Source organism: Mastigoproctus giganteus, chromosome 4, assembly GCF_048544385.1.
Source record: "Mastigoproctus giganteus isolate SK-2022 chromosome 4, ASM4854438v1, whole genome shotgun sequence".
Lineage (NCBI taxonomy): Eukaryota > Metazoa > Arthropoda > Arachnida > Uropygi > Thelyphonidae > Mastigoproctus > Mastigoproctus giganteus.
The window spans coordinates 36,190,361-36,212,250 of NC_143578.1; the positions used below are offsets into that span (position 1 = coordinate 36,190,361).

The following is a 21,890-nucleotide window of genomic DNA, read 5'->3' on the forward strand; positions in this document are numbered from 1 at the left end:
GGTGTCTCAAAAATACACGCATAACTTCAGGAATGAGTTCCTCGTATGTAGACAATAAAAATATTTTATATGAACATAGTTCCGGAAATGCTTGGGTTCCGAGTTTTGAAGGTCTGTCTATGACACTTAACTGTTCACATCATCTTATAGTAATTGTTCAAAATGTCCACCTTCTGCCTGAATACAGGCCTCACATTGATGTCTCATGGACTCACCAAGATGATGCCAAATTCCTGGCATGTTTTGTATTGTATTACAACCTGCCACAATTTGATTGTGGAGAGTTTCCACATCAGCTATTGGAGTCAAATACACCAATGATTTTAAATGGCCCCACAAGAAGAAATCTAGTGGGTTTAAATCAGATGAGCGTGGAGGCCAGGCAGACAGTCTATCTCTACCTATCCACTGACCAGGAAACCTTCGATTCAGGTAATTGCGGGCTAGGTGGCTGAAATGTGCGGGAGCACCATCGCGCATGAAGTGTGCTTATCACCTGTGGAAGATAAGACATTCCGGTTAATAACTCTGGAACCAAGCACTTCTGGAACTATGTTGATATAAAATATAAATATTGTCTACATACGAGGAACTCATTCCTGAAGTTAAGCCGTGTATTTTTGAGACACCTTGTATACTAAAATTCAATAAGTACTACACTATCAAGTTTAAGTTATATGTATTATTCTATCAATGTGGGTTATTTTTAATACACTATACTGTTACGTTGTAAAATTATAAGTTAATCATAATAAATAATAAAATTATCTAACACCAACCTTTGTGATTTCCACCTTCAAGGTAGCTATTTACTACATTTAAAACACGAGAATTCCCCTACTACTCATACAGTATAAGTTACAAGGTGCAATATTTGTGCCAAGTCACCAGTACAAAGGTTCTCCCTATAGTAAGTCAAAATATAGAAAATCTCTAGCTAAATTAGCATTGGCAAGGGCACATGATGCAAGAAAGCAAGCTTATATAGCATCGGCCAAAAAAAAAAAAAACACCCCCTTCTCATTTCACCCATCCACTCGCTCTAAATGTTTGCCTAGTTCTGCCTTGAATCTGGCTAAAGGCAAACTTCCGTACATCTATCCTACAACTGTCTTTCCTCAATTTGGAGGCGCCTCCGTAGCCAGGTGGGAGGGAGCAGCAGTGCGTAGCACACGTTTCTTGATTAGACCAGGGTTCGAGCCCGTCACCACCAAATACGGAGGATGCGGAAAGGTCAGGGAATGACTACCGCATATCCCGGAGCAATATGGCCTTAGTTGCTAATGCTCCTAAAAACCAAAATAACAAATAACAACCTCAATTTGGATTTATGTCCTCTCAAGTGATTAATATAATTAGTAATATAATATAATATATAGTATAACTGAATAGATTCCATCCACCCCAGGTGCCTTTCTTATGTTTATCTTCAACAATTTCTCCTCCCCTTTACTCTCAGTTATTACAAGATTATCTAGCTTACTGCCAGAGTTTAATACACCTCTGGCATTCCCCTCCTATGTATTGAATACTATTTAATACGTTAATCAGGTCAATAAAACAGCAAAATTTTTCTAAAAAAACTTATCCATTCCCAGGAGCACAAAATTCTTTGATTCACAGTGTGCACCCTCATCACATTCTCCCTTATCTAGAAACGTATTAGTAACGGCCGCATGGTGCAAGAAAGCCTATGGCTTATGCTGCACCAGCCAAAAAAAAAAAAAAAATCCGAACAAAATAATGATAAAAACAAAAAATAAATAAAATAAATAACTAAATAATAATAATTAATAAATAAAAAAAATATATAAATAAAAAGGAAATCAAACCTATCATCCTATGCGCTTCCCTTACCTGAAAGTACTATCCAGATGACCTCTGAATTTCCCCAAACTGTCGGCCTCTACCACCCATGAAGGCAACTTATTCCAGTAATTTATAACTCGCTGGCTAAAATAAAACTTCCTGCAGTCCAATCTAAACATTTCCCCCCCGTAACTTGAATTTATGTCCCCTAGTTCTAGCATCATTTATAATCTTGAAAATTTTGTCCTCATTCATTTTACTGATGCCTCTCAGAGCCTTAAACACCTCAATCAAATCTCCTCTAAGGTGTCTAGTTTCCAAACTCTGCAACCCACATATTCGAAATCTTTCTTCATAAGGACGCCCTTTTGCCGATCTCACCATGCGAGTTACCCTTCTTTGCACCCTTTCAAGAAGCTCGACGTCTTTCTTTAGGTGCGGTCTCCATACTTGAACACAGTATTCCAAGCGTGGTCTAACATAAGCCTTATATAATGGGATTATCACGTCCCTATCTCTACTTGCAAAAGTTCGATAGATCATCGATAGGACACCATGGGCCTTCCTTGCAACCTGTTTACAATGCTCAGAGAATTTCATGTCTGACCGTATCGTAACACCCAAGTCCCTTTCCTCCAGTACCGGGTTTAGTTGAACTCCACCAAGTGAATAAGTTTTTTTGGGATTACTGTTTCCCAGGTGTAATACCTTACACTTTGTTGGATTAAAGCACAGCTGCCATTTTTCTGACTATTCTTGAAGTCTGTCTAGGTCTCTCTGAAGAAGCTCAGCTTGACAGTGATCATTAACTACTCTACCAATTTTAACATCATCTGCAAATTTAGACATCACGCCCTCTATCCCTTCATCAATGTCGTTTATGAAAATTAAAAACAACAGTGGTCCTAATACTGATCCTTGGGGAACCCCACTTCTTACATCAACCCAATCTGAGGAATAGCCATTTATCACAACCCTCTGCCTCCTGCCCTGAAGCCATCCTTCTATCCATCTAAGGATTTTCCCAGCGATTCCAACCTGTTCCAGCTTATAAAGCAACCACTCATGTGGGACTGAGTCAAAAGCTTTGCTGAAATCTAAATAAACAATGTCGAAATTATTCCCTAAATCCAGCTCGTGAGTGACCATTTCGAAATAGCGAACCAGATTTGTTAAACATGATTTTCCCTTTACAAAACCACGCTGAGTATCCTTGAGAATTTCAGTTCGATCCAAATGATCCTGAATTCCACCCTTGATCATTGCCTCCATAATTTTCCCTACTACTGAAGTCAGACTGACGGGTCGATAATTTCCAACTTCACTTTTAGAGCCACCCTTATGTATAGGAGATACATTTGCACTTTTCCAATCCAGGGGAATCTCCCCAGAGTCTAGTGATGCTTGCATAATTAGCCTCAATGGTTCAATGCACTTGCTTGCTGCCTCTCTTAAGATTATAGGGTATATTCCATCAACTCCAGGAGCCTTACTGGTCTGTAGGCTCGAAAGTTTTTTCATTAAATGATCTTGCGAAATTTCAATATCATATCAAAATAGACTTATGCCTGACTGTTTAAATTTAAAGCATAAAGAATTTAATGATATCTGAATATCTTGCACCACTTTCCATGTTTTTCTTCATTCAGCAGATTAACACTATCATATCTGCTGTGGTTCTACCATTCCTCTTTCAAACAAATGTTAGCATTAGCATTAGTAGAGGCATATGATGCAAGAAAGCAAGCTTATTCAGCATCAGCCAAAAAAAAAAAAAAAAAAAAACCAACCACTACTCCCATTTCACCCCTCCGTTCGTTCGAAATACCTGTCCAGCTGAGCCTTAAATTTGTTTAGGCTATCAACTTCAACAACAAGCGATGGGAGTCTATTCCACAAACCAACTGCCCGCTGGCTAAAGGCAAATTTCCGCACATCTATCCGACATCCGTCCTTCCTCAATTTGAATTTATTGCCTCTCAGGTGATTATTCTGAGCAAGAGGAAGAATCCCATCGGCATTGAGCATGCTCAAGCCATTCAAAGCTTTATACACCTCTATCAGATCACCTCGCCGATGCCTAGTCTCCAGGCTCTGTAATTTGCAAAACTTAAGCCTTTCTTCATAAGAGCAACCCTTTGTTCCATTCACTAATCTTGTTGCCCTTCTCTGTACTCGTTCCAGCAGCTCTACATCCTTCTTGAAATGAGGCCTCCAGACCTGTATACAGTACTCAAGGTGTGGCCTGACCAATGCCTTATACAAGGGAATAATCACATCCCTGTCCCTGCTAGAAAAATTCCTGTATATCATTGACAAGACACCATGAGCTACTCTTGCAGCTCGTCTGCACTGCTCAGAGAACTTCATATCTGCCTGCACAATTACCCCCAGGTCCTTTTCATTCTCTACCACTGTCAGCGTAGTACCACAGAGTTGATACATTGATCTGGGGTTACTGTTTCCCATATGTAGTACTTTACATTTGTCAATGTTAAACTTCATTTGCCACCTCTCAGCCCATCTGCTCAACCTTTCCAGATCCTGTTGCAGCAGCATAGTATCAGTAGTGTGCTTAACAACCCTGCCAACCTTGGTATCGTCTGCAAACTTGGACATTAAGCCTGATACACCATCATCAATATCATTTATAAATACAGAAAACAACAATGGACCCAACACTGAACCCTGAGGAACTCCACTAATAACATTAGTCCACGTTGAGCAGTGTCCATTGATTACCACTCTCTGTCTTCTGCCACTCAACCATCCCTTTATCCATAGCAGCAATTTGCCTCCAATGCCAGACTTCTCCAATTTGTGCAGCAGTCTTCCATGCGCAACAGTATCAAAAGCCTTTCTAAGATCCAAATATATAATATCAAAGTTATTCCCTGCATCCAGTTCTTTTGTGACTGCATCATAGTATCCAATCAAATTGGTCAGACAAGACCTGCCCTTAACAAAACCATGCTGTGTCTGAGCTATAACTGAATTCTTGTCCAGATGATCCTGCAGTGCTTCTTTAACCAGTGTCTCCATTAATTTTCCTAGAACCGAAGTTAAACTAACAGGTCTATAATTACTTGTGTCAGCCTTTGATCCTCCTTTGTGAATTGGGGTTACATTTGCACATCTCCAGTCCATGGGTACCTCCCCTGAGTCCAAAGAAGCTCTCATAATTATGGCTAGGGGTTTGCTTACTTCCTTTGCTGCCTCCTTTAATATAACTGGTTGGATCACATCCACCCCGGGTGCCTTTTTTATGTTTATCCTCAACAATTTCTCCTCCACTTTCCTCTCAGTTATTAGAAAATCATCTAGCTCACTGCCAATGTTTACTTCACCTACGACATTCCCCTTCCTGAATAACTCGTCATGTGTGAATGTAGATGCAAAATACTCATTTAGATTGTTAGCCACCTGAGCTGAATCCTCAACTGTTGAACCATCAACATCCAGTGGACCAATCTGATTCATCCCTTTGCTTCTTGAGTTTAAATAGGTAAAGAACTCTTTTCTGTTTTTCTTTGCATCCTTTGCCAAGGATTTCTCATAATCTGCCTTTGCCTGCCTAATCTCCTTTGTGACTTGGTTACAGACCAACTTATATCTATCATAGGCTTCCATGTCACCCATTAATTTGTATGTATCCCATGCATTTTTCTTCTCTGCCATATGTCTCATTAGTTCATCTGACAACCATTTAGGCCTGAACCTTGAACAATATTTCTTGGTTGGTATGTAAAGCCTGGTAGCTTCCAAGATTAGTCCCTTGAATGCTTCCCATTTTGAATTTGCTGTTGGTAACATCATCAGTTGGTCTCACTGTATAGAATTTAAATACTGTCTCAGACCATCATAGTCGCCTTTACGAAAGCAAAAACCCTTCCCTTTACCTCTGATGGTAGTTACCTCCATGAGTAAATCCCACTTTAGCACACTATGATCACTGCCACCCAGTGGTTCCTTTATTTGCAGATTCCTAATGCATGAAGAATCACTACTGATAATCAGATCAAGAGTATTACTCCCTCTAGTTGCCTCCCGAACATGCTGGTGTAGAAAACAATGATCCAATAAATCCACAAAAGCCTTGCTAGTGTGTGAGTGACCAACCCACAAATTCCAGTCAATATCTGGGAAATTAAAATCCCCCATTATAAGACTCTCTGATTTACTGGCCCATTCTATTTCCCTGTACAGTATCTTATTATACTCATCAGAGTCATTAGGCCTATAGCACACTCCTACTCTCAATTTTGATTTACCTATGCTTATGTCACACCAAACTGACTCGACACTGCCCTGTCCATCAATGTCGACTGGCTTCACTTCCTTGGATTTTATGTGTTTTTTAACTAATAGCATAACCCCTCCTCCCCTCCTGTCCTGTCTATCCTTTCTATACACATTGTCCTCCCCAAATTCCAGTTCTGCATTCCTTATATCTGTGTGACATCACGTCTCTGATATCCCAACAATATCTGCCTTTGATGTTTTGAGCAATACCCAAATGTTATAAAATTGGTGTCTAACCTCACCCATAACAATAGATGTTTCTGAAGGACAGTTCCTAGCATTGCTTCAAATTGAGATTATCTTTAGTCATAACATGATTGACATGCTAATTTAACCATGATGTTCTGACAAGTGGCTTTAAATTAAAATTGGTAGGTTTGGTGTCTGTTAAGTGCCAAAGTGACTGAGGCTATGAGGTGTCAGTATATTGTGCATATAATTACATGTATTCTTTGGTTGGTTAGCTGTTTGCTGAATAAAAACTTGAGTTTCAAGGGTTGAGTGGTTTTTTTCCCTGCAGAAAAAAAAAACATGCAACCCTCTGTTGAGGCTGACTAACTCAGCCATGTTATAATAAAAGTCCATAAAAATTCCTTACATCATTGGCAGTATTCAAACTGGGGTCTTTTTCAAACAGTGTGAGAGGACAGTGATTATAACCACTGTAATAGCCATGAGAAAAATTGGAAGTCAGTTTAGCAAATATCAGGTAAGTATTGCAATTTCATCTTCAAATTTAAACAAAGGTTAACATTCATAATGAACATTTGGTTTTAGACAAGTAACAATGTTAGGCCTATATTGATATTGTAACAGTTTATGATGAAGCTAGAAGTGTTACTTCTACTACAGAGTAATATGATAGTTGATATTTTTATGGTAATTGAACTATATGCAAATTAAGGCATGGCAAGTTAATCACTAGTAAGTTTTGTTAATGTCAATATAACCAAGATCAAATAAGGTCAATATAACCGTGTTGAATTTTAGGTATCTTAATATCCATAAAACGTCTGTAATGTTTTATTTGTTTTAAAAGAGAAAATTTGAATTGAATATACTGAATCATTCTTTTTGAAAACAGTGTTCCATAAATTTCCTTTTATATGGTTTATTTTATATATATTGGAAATACATATAAAATATACATTTCAGAGACATCGTTTTGTAATTTCACCACACTATTGAATAATATTATTATTCATTAATGTAGTGATGTAAATTTGATATCTTTTATTAAAAAGAGTTGTTAATTTAATGTTGTTTGTTAAATTACATTTATAGACAGTTGAATAGAAATTAGCCATATCAGTTGTATTAGGCCTTGCTTTCATCAGATTGTGGTATTTACAAACTATTTTCTGCATAAGTACTGCTCTGCTTAATTGACACACTTTTTTTATTTTTTTTTTTTTAAATATAAAGAAAAGCATGTTTGCTGTTACTGGCTTATGAAACTATTTTTGCTTTTGCTTACTATCTTATAGCATGGATTTTGACTAGTTTTTTATTAGTTGTTTTATGATTAGTTATGCTTTTAGTTATTATTTTCTCTTTATAGTTTTGTTATTATTCATTTTTTGAGTTTCTTGTGATTGCTTTTGAAGTAAATCTTTCCTTAGCTTGCCCTTTGACTCCTCTAATCACTTTACTTCAGGTCAGGAAACTTAAATTTCTGATTAAATGTACTTAATCAGAATTATGTTGCATTACGTTTTTTTTTAAATTATGAACCTAATGTGATGTGTGACTTTTTAAAATTTCTTATGTTGCTTTCTTTTTATTCCAAAATTATAGTACTGTAAATGACAGCTGTAGTGGAAAATAATAATTTTAATGCCCAATACCTTAATTTGTGGTCTCATATTAGATTGTAAAATAGATAAATAAAATACTATAGTATATTTTGACTAGTCTAGTTATTTTATGTATCAGTGGTAGATTTAGTTTACATTTAATTTGCTAACAGCCAAGGGAGAAGATTGAAGTTAGTATTATTGAATTTTCTATTATCATAATGTGAATGATGGGTTGGGGAGGGAATTAGAATTAAAGATTAATGAGAATTAAGGAAAGAATTATGCAGTTATGTATTCTCTTAATGGTTTATTAATACAGTGCTAATTAGACTTCATGTGATTACCACTGATATTAATTTAATATGAGTTATGTAGCATTCTAGTGACATGTCAAAATCTCTATTATTAAACTCTTGCCATTTGCAGAAATGGCAAGAGTTTAATAATTGACTATTAATAATTGATTAAACTATTAATAATTAAATATGAATTATTTAAAATACCCCCTAATAGGCATGATTATATTTAATTATGCATCCACTAAAAATTTAAAAGACAAACATGTTACTGAAAAATTCAAAGTGGAACTATTTGATGACGACTCTCAAAAAATATTGTATTAAAATAGGTAGCCAAAAAGCTAGAAATGCTAGGAAAAAAAAAGTGACATTGAAGAAAGACGGAACAGACTGAAAGTGACTGTAACAGAAGTGGCAAAAGAACATTAGAAATAAAAACATCATGAAGTAAAAGTCCTAGATATTGGAGGCTGTCGTTTAATGAGGAGGTAAAAGAAATGACTGAAAACAACAAGAAAATCTACATAAGCTATTTACAAATGAAATTGGAAGAAGATTATAAAAATTATTATAAGAATATAAAAATTCGGGGAAACAAGTAGTGGCTGAAGTACAAAACTCCAAACAAGGCTTCTGGAATAATTACTCTTACCAATTACATCATAACTTTTATGGAATGCAGAAGCAAATATGGAGATTTATCAGAAATCAAAGAAAAGAAATGAACAAATATATTAACTTGGCCAATATATCAATATTAGAATGGGAAATGTGTTTTTATTTATGCAGAGGACAGCAATATCTAAAAATGATATCTGAAAAAAAAACTTGTGCCATTTGCCATATTTTTCTTCAATCATCAAGCTAATAGTATCATGTCTACACTTTTGTGGTTGTACCATTCGTCTTTCAAACAACTTATAAAATTGGTGTCTAATATCACCCATGGCAATAGAAGTCTCTTGAAGCACAGTTCCTAACAATGCTTCAGATTCAGATTATCTTCAGTCAGGCAGCCATAATGTAGTTTACATGCTAATCCATCCACAATGTTCTCATGAACCTGTTATCATTTTTACTTTGTTTCACAATATGTGGAACAAAGTAAAATAACAGGTTTTTATATCTTCAAAATAAAAATGCAAATAGCAAATTGAAACAACTAGCATTGATAAGAAACTTCTCAAATATAGGAGCTTTAAATTTTTAGAAGAAATAGTGACACTCTTTGCAATTACGTGTAAAGAGAGTGAGTAGGTATCTTTTCTGTGTAACAAAGAAAAGATACCTACCAAATGGAAAAATAATATCACAGTACCAGTTCTGAAAAAAGGAGATAAAGAATAAGCCAGAAAATTATAGAGGAAAAAATTAATTTTGTACCACATTGAAATTATGCACAAAAATAGTGTCAGAATATCTTACGAATAATTTGAAATTTCGAGATCAACAAGGATTTGGAAAAGGAAGATTGTGTACCAATGCAGTATTTATATTGAAACAAATTATAGAAAAGACAATTGAATTTAATGTGTCATATTCGTATGCTTTGTCAATCTGGAAAAAGCATTTGAGAGAATAAGATTTAAAATATATTTCATATATTAGAAACAAAAATTATAGCTAAAAACCTTATTAGAATAGTGAAAGAAATTTATATGGAAATTCAAACTCTAATTAAAACTGAAAACACATTGTCTACAGAAGTACCAATTAGAAAAGGTATAAGACAAGGTGATTTATTGAGTCCAATCCTCTTCACTCTTATAGTGGACAAAATTATTAGAGAAATAAATTTAAAAGTTAAGAAAGGTGTTAAAATAGGAAATAAAGAATTAAAAATGATAAATTATGCAGATGACACAGTTCTTACACGAGCAGAAAATGATTTACAAATGTTGCTACACAGATTTAAACAAATTGCAGTAAATTTAATATGAAAATTGCAGTAAATAAAACAAAATCTTTAACAGTTTCTAAAGATCATGTAAGAGTTTAATTGGTATTAAGAAGAAAAAATAACAGAACATATAATGAATTTTAAATATTGGGGCATAGAAATTAACAGCAGCAATAGAATAATGGACAAAGTTCATTATTCTATTGCTGCTGTTAATTTCTATGCTACTGAATGCTTAAACTCGGAACAATAAAGAACCTAAGAAAAGAAACAAAAACAAAAATATATGAAGCAGTTGTGAGGCTTTTGTTTGCATACGGATGAGAAAGCAGAGTTGAAACACAAAAAACTAAGCAAATAAATTAAACCACAAAAATTAAGGTACTATGTTGGATTACACAAAAATCATTGTTACAAAGTTAGGAGCTCTGCAATAAGAGATGAATGTGAAATTAAATCCATAAACAATTGGATAAAAATATAACTAAAATGGAATGAACACATCAACTGAATGGAAAACATAAAATCAGTAAAAATAAGCTAATGTATGTATTTTAGGCACATTCGAATTTTTTTTTTTCAATTTTTGTGATTAATAGAAGTAAAAAGTAAATATAGTTATCTCTTTATCAGTTAATAACTTTATAGAACATTTGATAAAACTAGTTTTACATTCTCTAAAATTAGAGAATGAACTTCTCTCTCCAAATATACGTGTCTCTTCAAAAACAATGCCATGATCGCAATAGCCTTATATAATAATACACAACTGTGCATGAACTGTCTAAAGCTAACTGTACTGCATTGAAACTACATTTAATCTATGAATTTATTTTTCCCATACAATTTGTATGGAAAAAAGAAATAACTGCTGGATTTCTCTTTGCCCAATTTTAATGAAATTTGAGATGGCTCAACGAATATTTCTAAAGGAGCTAAATATAAATTTCCATGAAAATCTATTCAATGGGAGTTGAGTTGTTACATGTGGACAGACAGACAGACATGGTGAAGACAATAGGTGCTTATGCATATATATATGCAAATGTGCCTAAAAATTAGGGACTAGACACCAAAAGGCAAAAGAGGCCTAGGAAGACCCAAATTAAGGTGGACGAATACCTATCTACCTTGAAGAGCAATATCCACCATTCAGTAAACACTATGCATTAATTCATGCAGAATTATTCCTTCTTATACATGTAAATGTTACCTGCATGTGAAAGATTGCCCTCCAACTCTTATATTTTGATACTATATATATATATATGTATAGTGGTATGTTTTTTTTTTTTTTTTTTAGTTTTATCAGATTTATTTAGATACAAAAGTATGAATATCATTTCTTATACCACTTATGTATAATAACTATTATTATTATTCATTAGTGTGGCCAGGAAGAAAATCTGTTATTATTTATTCTTAGACCATTTTAAGTAAATACTTATTCTTAACTAAGTTTACATTGGTTTTTATAAAAGAGGTGGCTTCTGTTCTTTACAACCTAGCACTAATTTTCTTATGCATGTCAGAAATATTAACAATCCTAGAATGCAAAGACCATTTTTAATTTGAGAATGTATCAGAGCATTAAGAATTTATATTTAACCTTATAGTTATTTTGCTTGCTTATATGCTGATTTAATCTTCTTACAATTGCCTGGATAAGTCTCTAAACAAGCATGTTTGCATGAGTAATAATGTCTTCTGGCCCTGCTGTGTATGCCTTCCTGCGGCTCATGGGTAGAATAGTTTTTAGCCACTTAAAGCATTCCCTGCTTTCAGGGCAAGCTTAAGATGAGCAGGTCCAATGTACTGAAGGTGCAGACCACAATGACTGCTTTACAGAGGTTTGCCCAAGAGGTGCAAGATCATCTGAAGACTGATCTAGACTATCTAAGGAATCAAGTCTTGCAGACACGGGAGATGGTGTTACAAGAACTTGTGCTTGTGAATCGAATAATGCAGGAGTCTATTGTTGGGATACAAGAAAAGATGCGTAACGATAAGGTAATTACTTTTAGAGAAACCCTTATTAAATATTAAATAGTTGAGCAGTGTTTAATTAAGATTTCAGTTTAGTTTATTTAAAATAAAATAATCACATGAGTTATCATATATGATGTGGCTAGAAAGTTACATTAATGGCCACAGTAAGGCACTGCTATCTTGACCAACAACAAAGCTGGCAGTGCAAATTTATTATGTTAACACAGAAGTAATTGGTTATTATGTTTATCATTTGTTTTGTGTTTATTGTATCTCACAATATTAAATTAAATTAAAATGGATCAGGTTAAATGAGTGGTTTTTGCTTCAAAAACATCAAAAATCTGAAACGTTTCTACAGCAATACTTGAATCTGAAATTTCAGGTTAAATTGAGGAAAATTCCCACTGAAAGTTGCAGCTTGTTAGGAAATTTATGGATGATATGCATTGTTGGAGGAATGAGTTTTTGAGGTACAAACAGTTTTGTGAAGCAAAAATGTCAATGACATTTATTGATCCATATATCCATTCATCCACAACATAAACTAATGCAAATGTTAAAAAAAAAGTACAGGAACATGATTGTACCGATTAAAGAATAACTATCAGAATATTTGGGGATGAATAAAGAGTAACTTTTATTACGAGGAATGAAAACGTAGTTATATTACTAAAACTATTAAATTCAACTTGAGAAATGCTGATCCACAAAATAAATACAATAATATTTTGTTGTTTAAATTCTGCTCATATGAACTTAACCTTCTTATATCAAAACAAAAATAAATAAATTAAATTCTGTTTATTTATTTTTGTGTTGCTGCTTAGCTGAGTGGTCAGGCACGCAGGTGCATAATTACACATACCTTGAGTGACCAGGGTTCAAGCCCCTGACTACTGAATACGGTGTTGTTTGTTGTATTCTCTTTGTATTGGGAACTCCTCTGACCATGTGGTAGTCCCAGAGTATAAACAGAAAATTTATTTATATAGAGGTGGTTAAATTCACAAGAGCAGAATTGCACCTTGCTTTACCTGTAATCCTGTTTACCTGTAATGTATTAACAGCATTATTTAATTCACTGTATTTATTATTATTGTGGTTAAAGTATTTCCTAAGTTCAATTTAATAGCTTGAATAAAGAGTGTTCACCAAATTTTAATCAGTTTAGCTTATCCTGACTCGTGACCAGTGATTAAAACAAGAACAGATTTGCATTGACATGTTGGACAATAAGCAGAACAAAAACCTCTGGATAACATCACCACAAGATTTAAAGGATAATTTCATTTTGAGATCAAAAGACATTAAACAAAGAAAGAGGATATGTTCCCAAGACAGAAAAAATATGAATGGACAGATCAAAATTCAAGACCCTGCTCACTGTTTTCTTTGATTTAAAAGGCAGTTTTCAACTCAGAATTTTGTTGCAAAGGCTAAACTGTCAGACATTTTACCTTCAAGTTCAGTTGTGTTTGAGGGAAAAATTGGCATACAAGTGTTATGCATTGTGACCAGACAAGTAAATATTGTATCAAAACATGATATTATTAGTGAGGCAATTTTTTATTGAAAAGTGGATCCTTCGGTTGAAAAATCCTCTTCCCATTTGACTCCATTTGATTTTTTCTTTTCCAAAGTATCAAAACTTTGTTGAATGGGACATATTTTTGGTCGTTGGAGGGAGTCATTTATATCAAGCAGACTAAAATCAATGTCAATAGAAGTTTAAAAAACGTTTCTAATCATGTTTTTTCCTCCCTTCCTTCTAGATGAGTGTTGCTTCCTGCTGTTTGTAACCCCCCCCCCCAACTTCTGTTCTGCTCAGAATGCCTTAATATATGGGACATGTATTCCTTGCCTAGGCAGTTCCCAAGGATTTAACCCCAGGGGCTCATATCTGGTGAGTATGGGCTTGGCACACCCATGGTTCTGAGCTGATATCATTATTCTTCTCTTTATTGGTGATTCCCTTCTACTTCTAACCCTTGTTCTCGCTCTATCTCTCTCAGGGTAATTCAGAATTTTTTTTTTTTGGCTGGTGTGGCATAAGCCTCAGGCTTCCTTGCACCATATAGCTAATAATAATAATAATAATTTCTCTACAATCTGTAGGCGCCTCTGTAGCCAGGTGGGCAGGAGCAGCAGTGCGTAGCACACGCTTCTTGATCAGACAGGGGTTCGAGCCCATGACCACCAAATACGGTTGATTAGACGGGGTTCGAGCCCGTCACCACCAAATACGGAAGATACGGAAAGGTCGGGGAATGACCACCGCATATCCCGGAGCAATATGGCCTTAGTTGCTAATGCTCCTAAAACACCAAATAACAACAACAACAACCAAATACGGAGGATGCTGAAAGGTTAGGAAATGACCACTGCATATTCCCAGAGCAATATGGCCTTAGTTGCTAATGCTCCTAAAAAAACCAAATAACAAATAAATAAATCTACAATCTGTTATGTGTAGTTAGCATCTCTGCTTAGCCAGTTGTGTGTTGTGCAGGTTTGTGTGTATAAATTGTGTTGTGTCATGTTGTTGTACTATATAACTGACCTCTTAATAGCTAGCCAGCAGAAAATCACTTGGAAATTTGCAGTCTACCTCCATCCCATATCACAGTAGGGGCTGTATCCTCTATTCATTAGAGCTCTGTACTGGGCTGCCCAGGATCCTAGGGCTCCAGAAGGCTAGCTCTTTAAAAAAAAAAAAAAAAAAAAACAACACGCACACATGAAAGAGAGATGGGATGATACTATGAGAGGGGGAGTTACAGTTGGGGTTAGGTTAGGGGTTAACATAGAGAAGGCAACTCCTCCTGGGAGGGGGGGACACAGAATTGAGGTCTCCTGCTGCAAGGGTGTATTCAGGGGTCGGCAGAGGGGGGTATATGCCCACACTTAATCAAAAATTTTAAATTAAAGAAAAAGAACACCGGAGATGTTCTAAAAACCTCAAACGCTTGCTTGGTCAACGTGCCCCCCCTGGATATTAGCATTAGCATTAGCATTAGTAGAGGCATTTGATGCAAGAAAGCAAGCTTATGCAGCATCAGCCAAAAAAAAAAAAAAAAACCCACTTCCACTTCACCCCTCTGTTCGTTCAAAATACCTGTCCAGCTGAGCCTTAAACTTATTTAGGCTATCAACCTCCACCACAAGGGATGGAAGTCTGTTCCACCAACCAACCACCCGCTGGCTAAAGGCAAATTTCCGCACGTCTATCCTACATCTGTCTTTCCTCAATTTGAATTTATGCCCTCTCAGGTGATTTTTCTGAGCTAGAGGAAGAATCCCATCAGCATTGAGCATGCTTAAACCATTCAAGGCTTTATACACCTCTATCAGATCACCTCGCTGGTGCCTAGTCTCCAGACACTAATTTGCAAAACTTAAGCCTTTCTTCGTAAGAGCACCCCTTTGTTCCATTCACTAATCTTGTTGCCCTTCTCTGTACTCGTTCCAGCAGCTCTACATCCTTCTTGAAATGAGGTCTCCAGACCTGTATACAGTACTCTAGGTGTGGCCTGACCATCGCCTTATACAATAGAATAATCACCTCCTTATCCCTGCTGGAAAAATTCCTGTATATCATTGACAATACTCCATGAGCTACTCTTGCAGCCCGTCTGCACTGCTCAGAGAACTTCATATCTGCCTGCACAACCACCCCCAAGTCCCTTTCATTCTCTACCACTGTCAGTGTAGTACCACAGAGTTGATACGTTGCTCTGGGGTTGCTGTTTCCCATGTGTAGTACTTTACATTTATCAATGTTAAACTTCATTTGCCACCTTTCAGCCCATCTGCTCAACCTTTCCAGATCCTGTTGCAGCAGCATAGTGTCAGTAGTGTCCTTGACAACCCTGCCAACCTTTGTATCGTCTGCAAACTTGGACATTAAGCCTGATATACCATCATCAATATCATTTATAAATACAGAAAACAATAATGGACCCAACACTGAGCCCTGAGAGACTCCACTAATAACATCAGTCCACGATGAGCAGTGTCCATTGATTACCACTCTCTGTCTTCTCCCCCTCAACCACCCCTTTATCCATAGCAGCAATTTGCCTCCAATGTCACACTGCTCCAATTTGTGTAGCAGTCTTCCATGTGCAACAGTATCAAAAGCCTTTCTAAGATCCAAGTATATAATATCAAAGTTATTCCCTGAATCCAGTTCTTTTGTGACTGCATCATAGTATCCAATCAAGTTGGTCAGGCAAGACTTCCCCTTAACAAAACCATGCTGTGTCTGAGCTATAACTGAAGTCTTGTCTAAATGATCCTGCAGTGCTTCTTTAACCAGTGCCTCCATTAATTTTCCTGGAACAGAAGTTAAGCTCACAGGTCTATAATTACTTGTGTCAGCCTTTGATCCTCCTTTTTGAATTGGGGTCACATTTGCACATTTCCAGTCTATGGGTACCTCCCCTGAGTCCAAGGAAGCTCTCATAATTATGGCTAAGGGTTTGCTTACTTCCTTTGCTGCCTCCTTTAATATAACTGGATAGATCCCATCCACCCCGGGTGCCTTTCTTGTGTTTATCTTCAACAGTTTCTCCTCCACTTTACTCCCAGTTATTTCAAGATTCTGTAGCTTACTGCTAGAGTTGAATACACCTCTGGCATTCCCCTCGCTGAATAACTCCTCATGTGTGAATGTCGATGCAAAATATTCATTTAGTTTGTTAGCTACCTGAGCAGGATCATCAACACTTGACCCATCAATATCAAGTGGACCAATCTGATTCATCCCCTTCCTTCTAGAGTTTACATAAGTAAAGAACTCTTTGCTGTTTTTCTTTGCATCCTTTGCCAAGGATTTCTCGTAATCTGCCTTTGCCTGCCTAACCTCCTTTGTAACTTGGTTGCATATCAACTTGTATCTATCATAGGCTTCTGTGTCATGTGTTAATTTGTAAGTATCCCATGCATTTTTCTTCTCTGCCATATGCCTCATTAGTTCATCTGACATCCATTTTGGCCTAAACCTTGAACAATATTTCTTAGTTGGTATGTAAAGCCTAGTAGCTTCCAAGATAAGTTCTTTGAATGCTTCCCATTTTGAATTTGCTGTTGGTAACATCATCAGTTGGTCCCACTGTATAGAATTTAAATACTGTCTCAGTCCATCGTAGTCGCCTTTACGGAAGCAATAACCCTTCCCTTTACCCCTAATGGTAGTTACCTCTTTGAGTAAATCCCACTTCAGCACACTGTGATCACTGCCACCTAGTGGTTCATTTATCTGCAGATTCTTAATGCATGAAGAATCACTGCTGATAATCAAATCAAGAGTATTACTCCCTCTAGTTGCCTCCCGAACATGCTGATGTATAAAACAATCATCCAATAAATCCACAAAAGTCCTGCTAGTGTGTGAGTAACCAGCCCCCAAATTCCAGTCAATATCTGGGAAATTAAAATCTCCCATTATAAGACACTCTGATTTACTGGCCCACTCTATTTCCCTGTACAGTTCCTTATTATACTCATCAGAGTCATTAGGCCTATAGCACACTCCTACTCTCAATTTTGATCTCCCAATGTTTATGTCACACCAAACTGACTCCACACTGCACTGTCCAGCGATGTCAACTGGCTTCACTTCCTTGGTTTTTATGTGTTTCTTAACTAATAACATAACCCCTCCTCCCTTCCTATCCTGTCTGTCCTTTCTGTAGACGTTGTACTCCCCAAATTGCAGTTCTGCATCCCTTATATCTGTGTGACACCACGTCTCTGATATCCCAACAATATCTGCCTTCGATGTTTTGAGCAATACCTCAAATTCATCAAATTTATTTACTAAACTCCTAGCATTGGTGTACACGCAAGTATACCTGCACCTGTTTCTATTCTTAGCTACCCTAACACAACCCATGTGTTTACTTGTACCGCAATGGCTCCCAGCCGTCTCTGAAATACCATGCATCTTGTTTTTCAGGCTTCTGCTCATTCTAATAGAAGCAGTGCAAGAATCTCTTTCACCTCTGCCAGTGGCTACTGTCAATCTATTGGTCTTTGTCTCCCCCCCAAGCTAGCAGTTTTCCGACCCACCTAACACTGCCTCGATAGCATCAGCAAATATTCTGGCACCCTTTCTATTTAAGTGTATCCCATCCCTGTAGAAGCAATCTCTCCTGTTAACAAGTACAGTCCAGGCTGAAAAAAATTCTACCCCTTGAGCCTTGCACAATCTTTCCAGGGCCGAATTGATCGACAAGGCTCTCATCATATACTCCCTCCTATCGTGTCTGGGCAGAATTGCAGACACTTTCAAATTCAACCCTAATTCTCGGCTTTTGTTCAACAGTGACCTGTACTTGTTAAGTAATTCTGCCGGTCTCCTACTCTTAATATTATTAGTGCCAACGTGTACAACTATATCACCTTTTGTGCCCTTAAAAGATGATATTCGCTCTACAACGTCATCAACCTTTGCCCCTGGCAGACATACCCTGGTCCTGTTCCACCTATCTTTTTTACAAAGCATGTTCCCCGTTTCCCTGACGATAGAGTCACCGACCAACTGTCCTGCTGTGTATTTACAATATCATACAAATAAAAGGCAGTAAAAAAAAAGGAGATAGTTTGGCCATACCTAGAGAATTGGGAAACAAAGTTGTAATGGGCAGAAATAAATTAGTTCTAAGTGAGCTATTAAATTCCTCTTTTTCTTTGGACAGCATTATCCCACTGCTGATACAGGTGCCAGATTGCTCTCTTAATATTTCTGGAGTGTAAAAGGTGCTAGATTTTGAAGAATTACAGTTTTTTTCTGCGTTTACACACACACATTTATATATACACTTGGCAATCACTGAATTATGACCACCTACCTAATACTGTTTTGGGCTATTCATATGGATAACAGCCACTATTTGCCTAAGCCTTGACTCCACTAGATGTGTGAAGATGTCTGTAGGGATCTGCAGCCATGCTGCCTGCAAGACTTTCCACGGTGTCAGAATAGATGATAGTTGCGTGCCCATATGCCTCACTTCCTTTTCCAAAGCATCCCACAGGTGTTTGATTGGATTGAGGTCAGGAAACTTTGGAGGCCAATCGGGATGGGTGATATCTTCACTGTGTCCCTGGAACCACTTATGCACAGTGCAGGCCTGATGACACGGTGCATTATCGTCTTGGAAGATCCTGAGAGATGCTGGTAGACCTTACAAGTGAAACATTGTCCGTGCACAGCAGGGGTCCTAGTTCCTCTAAGTAAAACTTGCTCCATATTAAGCAACAACTGCCACACTGACCTATTGGGCACTGTATATGAAGGTGTCTGTCATTGTATTGCACCATGTATTTGGACTAATCCAACCAGCACAGTTTCCAGTCCTCCTGTCAACCAATGTGTTGTTGACACCCTAACTCTCCTCATTGCTGATCATTGTTGACAGTGATCAGCAATGAGGAGAGTTAGGGTGTCTCTTGGGTCATCTGCTGTGGAACCCCATATGTCTAAGTGTGCTGCACATCATCTTTCGGATATTGTTCTTACATTCTCCATATTCTCCATATTGTATGATGTCAACTCTCACACAGTGAGCTCATACAATGCACTGAACAGAAGAATGCAAGAGGTGGTTTGACCCATTCAACACCATTCTTTGTGCACCTTAACCACAATGGACCACAAGCAACTGATGATACATGCCATTTCTGCTCCAGCATACAAAGCTGTTTGGCTTTTTATACACTTGCTTGCCCATTCCATTTGCATGTAAAGACTCATCATATTCTTCACAATCTTCTGGTCTGTAGATTACCCCTATTCTCATTGTTCCTTTGCTTCCAACTAAATCTCACCACACAGATTCTATGCTGGCAGGCATAACTAGACTCAGCAAAAGCTCTTTTTGCACTCAGGCTGATTTTGATAAGAAGCATGACCCCTCCACCCATTCTATTCTTCCCTGTCTTTCCTAAATACATTATACATACCGTAGTGGAACTTGTCATCACCAATTTCTGGGTGGCACCACATTTCCCTTAGCCATATTATATCAGCATTAGTTTTCCTAACAAGGAGTTCAAATTCAGCCATTTTATTGACAACACGCCTGACATTACTGTTGACACTAAGTAATCTTCTATAGTTTTCTAACCCCTTGAAGTTATTCAGGTTTGTATCCCAAGCTTTATATTCCCCCTCATTTGAAACATTGCAAGTCTCATAACATCTTATCAACGTTGGTTGTTGTGGCAATGAACAAGAATTCATAAGGTAAGTGGTGCAAGCATTACTTTGACCCATATCATCAAATAAATGCAGATCTGAATTCCCCCAAACGAGCAGTTTACCTGAATCCTCAGGGTATCTTCAATGATACAGGCAAAAATCGTTGCACCACCTTTGTTCAAATGAATACTATCTCTACAAAATAATTCCTTCTACCTACAAATGGCGCATTATGGCCATGTTGCTCTTGTGTCGTAAAGCCCACACTCAAACAAACAACCTACCTACAAACGTGGGCCACACTGATACCCCCCCCCCCAGAAACTTGCAGATTCCCTCGTCTCGAGTTAATCCACACGGCTTTCAGCTTATACTAACTCATAACATTTTTTCAGCATAGTCCTATATTTATCCAACAGATGGTCAGATCACATACATTTAATATCATTAGTCCCCACATGAATAATAATACCTCTCTCTTTACCTCTTTTAAAATCTGACAATCTTTTGGTAACATCATCAATTGTTGCTCCTAGCAAACACACTCTGGTTTTGGATCACCTATTTTTATTACAAAATATGTTACCTGTTTCCCTGAGAATAGTCTCCCAATAAAACTAGATCACCTTCGACCAGAACAGTGTGCACGTGACTATTCTTTTCTGGGACCCAATTCGGGGTACATCGCAAGAGATACTTGAGTCCTTGACGAGCTCTGTTACATTTGTTTTTAGGGCAAGCACTCGTTTCTTTAGTGACTCAAATATTTCATGTAATGCACCAGGCGCCTCCGTAGCCAGGTGGGAAGGAGCAGCAGTGCGTAGCACACGCTTCTTGATTAGACCGGGGTTCGAGCCCGTCACCACCAAATACGGAGAATGCGGAAATGTCAGGGAATGACCACTGCATATTCCTGGAGCAATATGGCCTTAGTTGCTAATGCTCCTAAAAACCAAATAACAAACAAACAGTAATGCACCAAGTTGTAATTTGAGATAGGTACACTCCTTGCATCAGTTGCAAAGAAAAGAATCTGTGTGAGTCACAGACTTCGTTAGTTGAGCTTGGTCTGTCTACTAGACCAGCCTTAGAATACATTCCACAGGCTATACAATGAGGAAGTCCATGACTCACACTGGAAATGGATGCAGGCATTTCCGTTTGAGTCCCAATGTCCCTGGACTTTGTGTTGTAAGTGGATCTTGTATCAACCATAATTTAAGTAAACTTTGGACTTTACAAAGATTATTTTTCAACAATGTTCACTATATGCTCAGAAGTACTCAAAAAGGGGGTATTTATTCACTGTAATTCATTATAATAGTTTACTTGGTAATAACAGTGTAATAATGTAACAGGTTCACTTTTAATGAGAACTGTGATCATTCTGGGATTACTGCAAACTAGATTTTCAGAAGTATGTAGCTGATGCCTTCCTCCTTCAAAGTTCTCTATGACAGTTTAATAGGTTCATAACTTGTCACTCATTTCAAGAGATCTGGGTTTGAATAGTCTCAGGGACTGGAGGAATTCTTTACAGCCCCTTCAATCAGTGATGGAGAGATTAAGGGGCAGTAAGTTTT

At 37.1% G+C, this 21,890-nt stretch overlaps 1 protein-coding gene across 4 annotated transcripts in view; it reads left to right on the forward strand.

Annotated features, from left to right (window-relative positions):
• The window catches only part of Atg17 (autophagy-related 17), a 648,565-nt gene that overhangs the window by 261,169 nt on the left and 365,506 nt on the right, over positions 1-21,890 (forward strand). For 3 of the 4 annotated variants that reach the window (XM_090372636.1, XM_090372635.1, XM_090372638.1), the window contains one exon: positions 11,895-12,119. In XM_090372636.1, coding sequence (XP_090228762.1) covers positions 11,895-12,119 — 225 coding nt within the window. The remainder of the gene's footprint in view (positions 1-11,894; positions 12,120-21,890) is intronic. The other variant, XM_090372637.1, reaches the window with a different exon arrangement.